At 37.5% G+C, this 11227-nt stretch overlaps 1 protein-coding gene across 1 annotated transcript; it reads left to right on the forward strand.

Moving 5' to 3' along the window:
• Window positions 1-793: 793 nt before the first annotated feature.
• Window positions 794-9890, forward strand: LOC115439776 (mediator of RNA polymerase II transcription subunit 16). The gene is given in 22 exon segments (XM_037445539.1): window positions 794-1100; window positions 1236-1417; window positions 1725-1859; window positions 2066-2195; window positions 2630-2796; window positions 3028-3195; window positions 3499-3615; window positions 3753-3820; window positions 4169-4312; window positions 4712-4828; window positions 5334-5457; window positions 5697-5817; window positions 6488-6574; window positions 6985-7069; window positions 7072-7161; window positions 7419-7561; window positions 7995-8052; window positions 8055-8142; window positions 8396-8499; window positions 9078-9178; window positions 9433-9573; window positions 9797-9890. Coding segments are annotated over 22 exon segments (2469 nt in total). The 5' UTR covers window positions 794-1038; the 3' UTR covers window positions 9834-9890.
• The last annotated feature ends 1337 nt before the right edge of the window (window positions 9891-11227 follow it).

Here is an 11227-nt window from a genome sequence, read left to right on the forward strand (position 1 = left end):
ATAAGTTATGTTTTATGCCGAATACGTTGAGTTGAGCCAGCTTTTCCGTTTCGTGTATATTTCTTCTTGAAGGAATTTGTGTAGTGTGTGTTACGAGATAGTGATTCTTATTATTCCGAGATATTGACTCTAATTCTGTTTACATTTGTGTAGTTTATTGATTTTGTGTGCGAGAATGGGGAAAAGAATTAATGTGTATAAAATGTAAGGTTTGTGGCATACAAAAGTACCCAAAGTCAAACATATTTATGGCTAAGTATCCACTTGATCTACACCGGTAACAGAAAATTTATATTATGATTTAAAACATTACATAAAAGTGATGTATATTTAATTCAAATTTACAACCTCAGGTAGTCGTTGAAGAGAATACTCTAGATTATGGAGTTTCAATTCTATGCTTAGTAACCTAATCAAAAAAGGCACGTGTGAAATCTATGAATTTGCCCTTGCAATAATTGTATCATAGTAATTGTTGATTAGACGGAAAAAGATCATATCTGTAAGGTATAAAATTTTTCAATTTCCATATAAAATTGGAAATAAATAACGGAAAACTGGAGTGTTATGAATTTTTAAGTAGGAGATCTAAACATTATACAATTTATACATAAGAAATTCACGTGATAATATTGTGTATTTTCTAATTAAATAAAGGGAATTATTAAAAATTGTGGACGTTTTATTTTTATTCTAAATTCAATCATAATTTATACCAGTGCAAGATTTATGGTCAGCAATTTTTATCCGATGTAAAGCTGTCGATACAATAGTTGGCAGGCTTGCGTATCATTTTTTCTGCGTAATGTTGGTACGAAATGTAATTCTACTGGACTCACGTATGTGTGCGTGAGCTCACATTCAATGTACTAAGTGCCGCCTCTTCTTACGTAGTATATTACTTACTCTATGGCTCACGTCTTGTACTTACTTTTTCCTATGTGTTGGTAAAATTATAATTTTTATTTATTTGTTTACTAGCGTCTCGTGTTTACATAATAAAATTGATGAGGGAGTGAAATAACTTAATCAAGAAACATGAAATTAATATATTCAATGAGGCGCAAGCCGCTGAAATGCGAACCGCCACACTTTGAAAGGTACTGTACTTGTTTACAGATTTGGTTTTCGTAAAACTATAAAGTTTTTGTAACTATGCGATATATTATAACAATTTTTTTCCTGAAGTGAATACAAAGTAATCTTATTTTATAAAGAAATTTACGGTTTTACAGTCCCACGGACACAGATGTAGTGCGCCCAATATGCACTATATCGGTTGGAAATATCATAGCATTCTCCTCGCCTACGGAGCTGACGGACGTCGAAGGCGACACTTGGGGTGGACATGTATACGTGTGTGACTTAGACACACCATGGGACAGCCACAAAGTCACCAGTACAGCTTACCCTGTGAGTAATAGGGAATAATTTTTAGTAAAAAATATACTACTTCTGGCACATAAAACAATAAATTTTTAAAGTTAATAATTATTTTTTTGTTAACCTTATACTGAGGATGAACCTAATTTTATTGTGAATCAATTTATGAAGAACATAGAAATATGATATCTTTGGCTTTCGGATGACCAACATCTCAGTCCGGCCCATGACCACAAAGCCTACAAAGTCTTTGAAAACTTGGGAGAAAATAATAATATTAATAATGGTGATAAAATTTGTACAATAGTTTTATTTCAATATCATACCTTGTTAATTTTCAGGTATCATCACTTTCGAGTGGGACTGTGAAGGCAAACAATTGCTGGTCGCAACCACAGAGGGAGACATCTCAGTTTTTGGACAGAAAGAGTACCTGTTAAATGAGTGGACTTGCCTTTACAGCACTAATATTCCAGGTTGTATTAAGTTCTTGCTTTTTAGCCACAGGGTAAACTCTGGAGACCTTATCTGGTCACCGGTGACCACCTATAGACCTTATTGCTGTATGCAATAAGGGGTATAAGGGTGTGTTTCTACCAAGTTGGCTAGGCGGTTTAAAATGTATACTTTATGGATATAAAATATGTTTTATGGTATGATTGCAATTACAAATATGTTTTAGGTGAACACATCATTAAATCAGCATTCTTTCACAATGGACGCAGAATTGTTACTGTAGACAAGAAACTCGATGCCCTTATCACTGAAAAAATACAGATGCTTAGATCTACACCCACTCTTAAAGGTTTTGGGTAAGTTAACTGTTTTTATTTATAAATAAACCTTAAGAGGTAGTTACATTTCCTATTATGGCTTAGAAAAATTATTATCAAACACTACTTTTGTCCACAACACCAAAAAAAATTGAAGATCTAAAAAGGTTTTCAATTGCAAAAAGTCAATAAAATTACTGTTAGATATTTTGTTTGATCCTAGTCCTCAAAATACATCACCAAAATGTTCAAAACATATCACAACTTTATGAAGTAGTATTGTTATACCAAATCATTGTCCTTAAAAAGCACAAAGCAATGGCTAGTAGTCATTGTTTACTAAACTTATTGCATGAGTAATGTTAGAAATTATTACTTATTACATTATTTTAAGGAGTATAGAATAAATAAAAAAAAAACAAATTTGTCACATTTTTCAATTGTTATGACTAATTTAAATATTATCAATACAGTGGTGTGGCCTGTGAAGGCGCGTGCTCAGTCACAGCTAGCGGTCTTATTTGCGCCTTGACTGGCCCGGCGACAGGCGGGGGCTCAGACGGTGCGCGCGCCCTCTGTACTACTGAGTGCCTGCGACCTACACGCGACCATGTCACTGATGCTGCCATCGCCTACAAGAGTGAGTGATAGGTCACTGTTTTCTTTCATCTTGTGTAATTATAGATCAAGAATATATTATGGATTTTTCCATTTGTTTTATTTTAACAACACTCTAAAAAAGGTACTACAATCTGACATAGTACACAGCACTCTACATTTTTCAACATCATGTTACTATATTTTTGGAATGTATTGCCTTTTATCTTAAATATTTTACATTATAACTAAGGTACATATTTGTGGTGTTTAGATGGCAACTTGTTGGTGGCGTGTGCGTGCCGCGGCTTGGGCGGCAGCGGCGCTCGCTGCGTGCGGTGCTACGTGTGCTGCGTGTCGCGCCCGCCCGGAGCCGCGCCCGCGCTTGCGCTGCAACCTCTGCCCGCCATCTACCTGTCAGACGACGACACGCACACACCCAGTTTGTATATACTAAGTCTAATAATAAGATATATTGATCAAAATCCGCCAAACGATTTCAAAAACTGATGCAAAAGTTATGTGAATGTAATGATGAAGCTTTATTCTCATTGACCCATTTTCGTATCTAGTGCTGATTTGAATTAAGATCATTTAATAATTTCGGCTGTAAAACAATCTTCTTGTATACAGCCTTATTATCCTCATGTATACTATCTTTTAAAAGTTAGTCACTAATAAAGAAAGTAAGCGTCCTTAAAGGCGCAAAATAATTCAACACGCTTGATGTAGTCTCTGTGTATAGCGTCACTGACGTGGTGTCTGCGAGAGGATACGGACTCACTGCTCGTGGCGGGCGCGACGCTGTCTCTATGGAAGTGCACAGAGCGAGCGCATGCGGTACACAAATTACTCTCCAAAGGTAAAAACTATTCTTGTACTCAACTCGGTACTTGTTGCGATTTATAAATGAATGCTTATATTTAAAAAAATAATATTGACGCTGTAAGAGTTGATTACGCCCTTAATATATGTATGATAATTGTTGACATTCAACAGGTCCATTACAAGGAAGCACAACACCTGGTGGTGGACAAAAAACAACCTCAGATTGTTTCAATACTGTTGTAAGTTTCCCTATTATACACTGGACTTTTTTGCCATTTCCAATTTGCTGATAAAAACTAATTTTACAACTTTTGTTTTTATGTTTTAAGTAATATTTATACTGCATATTCATGCTTTTATTGTTTTCCAGGCTTAGAAAGAGGTGTTATGTAATCCCATATTTCGTCAGGTCCCATGTAATAGGCAACAAGCCTATGACCTGCAGGCAATATTAATCAAATAGTGATACAAAAATGTCCAATATCAATTTCACGTTATAAAAATATACTGAGCAGACAACATACAAATGTAAAAAGTATAAAACATATTCCATTAAAATTATTACATAACTATATTTTTATGTATAGGTGTGGCAGAAGACGTGCATGTGGGCGGTGGAGTGCGGGCCGGCGGTGTGCGTGCGCAGCGGCCGGCTCAGCGCCGCGCCGCCGCACGCCGTGCTCGCCACCGCCAGGCATCTGCGGCTGCTCTCCAGGGACTCGCACCACTACGTCAGTCAAACGAATATTATAAACATTTATAAAGTGCACATTAAACATGCCAATAAACATAGTGTAAGATACTGTTAGACCTATTACTGGTGGTAGGATATATTTCATATCCGCCTAGACAGCGACTACCTTACATGAGATGTTACAAACCGCCATAGTGACCCACGTGAATGTCTCCCGCTGCGAGACCAGCCTGTGTACATCCGGTTCCAACAGGCCGGCATAATTGTGTCGATTGCCAAGGGGTAATCATCTCTCGTCAGTCGATAATTTATTGTACTCACTTTCTCATAACGTGTCGGGTTAAACTATGCCCTGTTATAAAATGTTAATGAGTCTGACACACCATACAGTTATAATATGTGAGCTTTATAAAAAAATATTTCCTTTTGTCGACAGTTAAGCAATACCATCCAAGTGGTAAGCCACGGGACACCTGGCGTGGCCGCAGAAGTTACCCCGGCTGGCGCTGCCACGCCACCTAAGAAAACTAAATATGGACCAGGAGCCCTTTCAGTAGGTTTCATACATAATAATAATGATATCAGTCCTGTATTATATACTGTCCCACTGCTGGACAAGGGATTCCCCTACTACTGAGAGGTATTAGGCCTTAGTCCACCACGCTAGCCCAGTGCGGATTGGTAGACTTCACGTACCCTTAAAATTCCTATAGAGAATTTCTCGGGAATGCAGGTTTCCTCACGAAGTTTCCCTTCACCGTTAAAGCAAGCGATAATTAACAAATAATACACATAACTTTTGTAAATTCAGATTTTGTCTACCTTTTTACCTTTATTTTGAAATTATTTCGGGATGACATTGCAACTATTGGTTCAAGGATGAAAAAGGGGCTGGTGTTAAGGACGGGCAAAGTATAATCCCAAGCGACAAAATGTAGACGCTAATAACTCCTATTGTACCACCATGGTGTAGTTTATTTAAAAAAATTATATTTTTGAGAAATTGGTTGCCCTTTGTTCGGCAATATAAACTAGTAACTGGTGTATTACGTGTTCAGAACGGTAGCGGGTGCGCGCTAGTGTCATGCGTGGAGCTGTCCCAGCTGGGCGGCGTGGTGGTGGTGATCGACACTCACGCGCAGCTACACGTGTACCGACTGCCGCAGCCGTGGGCTGACATACGTGAGTATTACAATTCGATACAATTTAAGATATTCTAGAGTAAAGTAATGTACACAAAACATTGTAGTTATGTCTTTTTGTAAATTGCTTTGGAAATTTTGTAGGCTTCTGACTAAAAACTATGACTCTAGATTCTAATCATTGTTTTTACACTAAGGCGATATTATTCTAATCTCAATACTCTAGATTCTAATGATTGTTTTTCAATCTCAACATTACTATTACTGATTTAATGACAGCACTACCCCTGGCTGTACAACACACCACCACGCTGTTGGAGTATTCGATGGTGTCAGGATATGACTGCCTCGATGTGCTGATGACGCTCAAACCTAACATCATAGAACCTGTTTATGAAAGGTAATGAACTCTACAGAGAGATGAAATGTAAAGGTTTTACGGCTAGAATAAATAAGTAGGTAATAATCCTGATAGTTATCTCCAGATATGGCGATAGGCTCGCCCCCTATCACATCATGGGATTGAACACACTTGGCGAAAAGTGGGTGCCCTAGTTTGTTAGTGTAGTGATCAGACTGTATTCTGATTGGTCCCTTTCTGCCTTGAATCTGCAGATATATATATATATCGTTTATTTATTTTGTTGCAGAAAGCATATTTTAATGATTTTCATTATTTAGGTTGATTTTCCTAAGTTTAGGCACAAGTGCGTTTGTTTCAATTATAATGCCCCTGCTTCTCGTTATAGTAAATTTCAAACCCAAAATTATGACTTTTAATTTAATTTTCTTTATATATTTTTCGTCTGGTATTCAATGTTAGAGGCGGGCTTAGGCGAACCGGGCAACCGGCCGGGGCCTCGCACGGTGCCTTTAAGGACATTTTATACTATTTTACCGACGATACTGATAAAACAGGAAAACTTTTTTTTCTCCGCCCCGTGCCTCGCATATTTTTTTTTCTTTCGCCTGGAGACTCGCGTCGATCAAGGCGGCAATTGTTCAATGTGTTTTATTGGTTATCTTTATTTCAACATTACTATGTATTAGAAAGTTGTTACAATTTTCAGGCTAACGGAATCATTCCAGCGGCAACCTCAATCTTTCCAGCAGTATTATTACCATAGTTGGTTGAAGCTCAGGATCGCGTTATGCAGGTAAGCAAACATAATGGTACATTAAAATGTTATCAAAGTAAATGTTTTAATTCCCCTATGTAATTTAATGATAACTTTAACAATACAAAATATCTAGTGTATTTAGGTAAACACAGATATACTATTGTTTTTGTTGAGACAGAATAATTAAGAAATCCAATAAAACGAAAATATTTGAAAATTCTGGAAGAATAGGCTAGTTGTACTAATGTTATTTAAAAGCATCTTCATACAATTGAATTTATTTATTTACTAAAATCCACAACCCTTTATACCTGAGTGATACAATCTGATACACAAATGTTAAGGCCAGTAACGGATTAAAATTTTGTGTACACGTTTAAATAAAAGGCAGTCAAAAATGAGATAGTAAATTAATTTGAAAATGTATTTTTTGTGTTCGTGTACAGGGTGTCTCTACAGTGGCAGAACAGCGGCACGTGGCTGACGTGCCTGCAGATGGCGCAGGCGGTGTGGGCGGCGGCGTGCGCGGCGCTGCGGCCGACGAGCGGCCCGACGCGCGCCCCGACCAGCCGCACCACGTCATATACGCGCTCATCGACGACCACCACCACGACCATGATAAGGTCCGCTGAGGAGACACGTTTAGCTGATTATTCCTTTAACTCAATTAGTGCTTTTAGTACACTAAGCTCCATGCATAATTTAAGAATATTGTGGCATAGCTTTTATAAGGAACTTACTGCATTCAATCATCCCCTTTAACTTGGAATCAATTGTGACTGTGATGGATGTGATGACTGTGGTCGCTATGTGGGCGGATATAAAATATATCCTGCTACCAACAAAATATGTCTTTAAAGCAATATAAACATCTATCCAGAGCCTGGTGGCGCTGGAGGCGAAGACGGAAGTGTTGTCGGAGGCGTTGCCGCTGCAGCCGCTGCGACTAGCGCTGCAGCGCGCCTGCGACACCGCGCTCACCGCGCTGCTCACACTCACACACCATCACCATCAGCCACACGGGTATGTTAAACATGGGTAGCATATTATGAAGAGATATAATAAATAAATAGCAAAGATGGGCTATGGGGCTGGGTCCTGCTTTCTTATCTACTATAATAATATAATAATAATATCAGCCCTGTATTATATACTTGCCCACTGCTGAGCACAGGCCTCTTCTACTACTGAGAGGGATTAGGCCTTAGTCCACCACGCTGGCCTAGTGCGGATTGGTAGACTTCACACACCTTCGAAGTTCCTACAGAAAACTTCTCAGATGAGCAGGTTTCCTCAAGATGTGTTCCTTCATCGTTCCTATCTACTATATTCAAAGACAATTTATTTATATTTTGTAGTGTTTTTTACACAAATAAGTCTAAATTTGTGAGATATTACATTTATTCAAGTGGTGGTCTTTTTATCGCTACGGTATATGTAATATTGCGCGCGTCAGGTACGAGCTGTGCGCGGACCCGTCGGCGGTGCTGCTGTTGCGCAAGCTGGTGGTGCTGGCGCGCGCGCGTGCGGGCGCGGCGCCGACGCGCTCAGCCGCACGCTCGCGCGCCTCGCCGCCTCCAACACACCCAAGCAGGACCTCATTGGTAACCATTCATGCATGACCCTACTTAAAATAAGGACGCAAATTGAGGCTTCCTACGCTAATGCACACTGTTGCACTAACCCTAGTTGATTCCAACATTTAATGTAATTATTATACATTTTTATTACTAATTTTCAAAAAGGAGAATTTTCTCAAATCCATAAGTACCTTTATTTTCGTTTAATTCAACACACTCTGCACCACATATTATTATTTGCTAGCACTTTGTAAATTAACGTGTGTTTCTTTAACAGAGGAATGTGCGTCTCTCGCAGCACAGTCAACGGGTCCGCGAGTCTGGGAGTCCCTTCCGCGATGCAGTGTTTCTGCGCCACATGGCAAGCAATGGCCGTTATACGTGAGCACAACAATTATAAAAATCAATCAATTGAACATTATCACAATCAATTGACTAGGCTCAAAAAAATATTAGATTTAAAATAGGTACTGTACATAATATATGTATCCCCTGTTTATATATTTATTTATTTTACTCTTTATTGTACAAAACACACAAAAAACGATGCAAAGAAGAAAAAAGAGAGACAAAAGGCACATGTACAAATGGCGGTCTTATCGCTCTAGGCAATGTCTTCCAGACAACCATGGGATAGATATAAAAACGAGAAATAGAAAGAGAGGGTAGTGCAGTGGATTATATTATATTAATAAATAAAAAAAAACAAATAATTGATAAAAATTACATACGTAAATACACATATAATATACACCTACACAATACATACATACAAAAGAAAAATAATATTGATAGTAAAAATAAAAACACATGTATAATACATACATACACATCAATGTATCTGTTCAGTGAGAAAGATAGTAATCTTTGACTAGCTGCTTGAATGATAACAGTGTTTTCACCCGTCTCACCATAAGAGGCAGCGCGTATATGCAGTACTTGAATATTTCATTTTGTAGTTGGAGTATGGAGTGGAGCCAGAAGCATTAAAATTCATCCCAGAGGCACCAGCGTACGCACAGTGCGAAACAACACCGTCTTTAGCTATGGACTCTATACGGTATGGAAATAAGAGAACGCAATGTTATATTGTAGACACAGAAGATTAATTTTGTTAAAGAGAATCTTATATGTCAGTGCCACAGGTTCGATGTAAAATAGACAAATGTCTACGAATTCATGTTCAGCTCTTAGGCGAGTATTGGCAAGAAAGTGTGAGGGAAATCAAAAGCGCAATATGTATCGTTTGAGTCTTGTTTTTTGTATGTTAGTAAATGACGCTTTAACCCGTGGTAAAAAAAATCCAATATGTAGGTACATGTACCTGGGGGGCGGACTGCGGCCGGCGCGCTGGCGGCAGTGCGCGCGCTGCGGCGCTCGGGCGCTTCCCGCCGCGCAGCCCTCGCGGCACCCACTGCAACGCGCTTACGACGCCAGGTTCCTCTCCAACTGCAGGTACTGTAATAATTATAATTACACTACGTAATTTGTGAAATTATACACGTGAAATTACGAGAATATGTGTAGATTTTTGTTAGAAAGAAATTAATAAACACCTGTATATATAAAAAAAACGACAAAAATAGACCATGGCCTGGATTAATATATAGGCTTCTATCATGCTAATTTGCTCCTTAAATATTTAAATGATTTACTAATAAAACTTTGTATGTTTCAGATGTGGGGGCAAATGGACACTGTTCTCAAATATTTAAGAAAAATACTGAATATATTATATGTACATACATAATAAAATATAATAAATTGATTTGATTATATACATATATGATGTGTACTTTCTCCTATGATAAGATCTTCCTATCGGCCGAAATGAATAAGCAATCTTGAAATCCGTATATGGACCCCAAAGATAATTGTAATATATAAGCTTTTACTCGCGGCATCGCCCGCGTGAAGGAGTTTTCCGGGATATTTTTTTTCGGACTTGATATGTATCATTATATTATGACCAAATTACACGAAATCAATATAAATTGTAGCCTATGACGGTAAGTAGATAAGCGAATCAGATAGTAATTTTACTAACCTACTCCGTACCATATTCTAAGCAATAAGATATTATATTCATGTCTGTGGGAAGGTACCGAATAAGATAAAAGAATTTGTGGAAGTCAGGAACATATATTTAGGAAAGTATTCAGAATAATATGTATATTAGATAATGCTAATGATAATTACTAATAGGCACGAGTTAATGAAGACCATGTACCTTACTAATAATTTAGAACTAAATTAAATATTAAGATAGCTTAAAAGTTAATAATAACATATAACCGTGTTTTGACTTGCAAGTTTTCGCAGCAATATATTGCACATAAACTTTTAACCCGGCGTCATTGTGGCTAATAAACAGAACTTGGCCGTTGTGGCCGGGTAAATTTTACCCATGTACATTATTGTACACTGAATCAAGCATATGTCAATATTAGTCTTCTATAATAGGGAAATAGGTAGTTAAATACATTATTAATAAAAATCAAACATTTATTTATCATAAAATGAGCATCTTACTCATCAAATTAAATCTTTTTATTCTGGGATAATTTTTTTAGAACATAACTTAAAACGTTTATTCGAAAACATAACATAATAGACATTTAGAGACAAAACATAAAATTTTCTTTAGAACATAAACATGAAATTATGAACTATATAAAACAAAGCTTATTTACTAATAATATATCGACTTATTCGCTATCGAGATCTACGCAACTTTGGCATAATGGGATAATGTGTTGTATACAAATAGGCTTATTACACTTATTGCAGTTATGCCTAGTTTTTGTCTTTGGCAGAAGGACAGTCTTTGCATCTCGTATATGTTTTAGAACTTTTATTCGAAGGGTAGGTCATCATTTCACCGACTTGTTCGTGAATACGTTTACGTAAGCCTCTCGGTAAGTTCTCCATATTTTTCTCACGCGAAGATGACCTTCAAGCATTGATAGACTGAGTTTTCTAAGGAAATCACGCCGGTTTGTTTTCGAGTTATTATTTTCACGAAAAATAATCACACCATTTATTGCAGCTACATTCATGACCGCATAAAATACTGTCATAGGCCAGCGTTTTGAGTTTCGAGATACAT

Source organism: Manduca sexta, unplaced genomic scaffold (assembly GCF_014839805.1).
Source record: "Manduca sexta isolate Smith_Timp_Sample1 unplaced genomic scaffold, JHU_Msex_v1.0 HiC_scaffold_1753, whole genome shotgun sequence".
NCBI lineage: Eukaryota > Metazoa > Arthropoda > Insecta > Lepidoptera > Sphingidae > Manduca > Manduca sexta.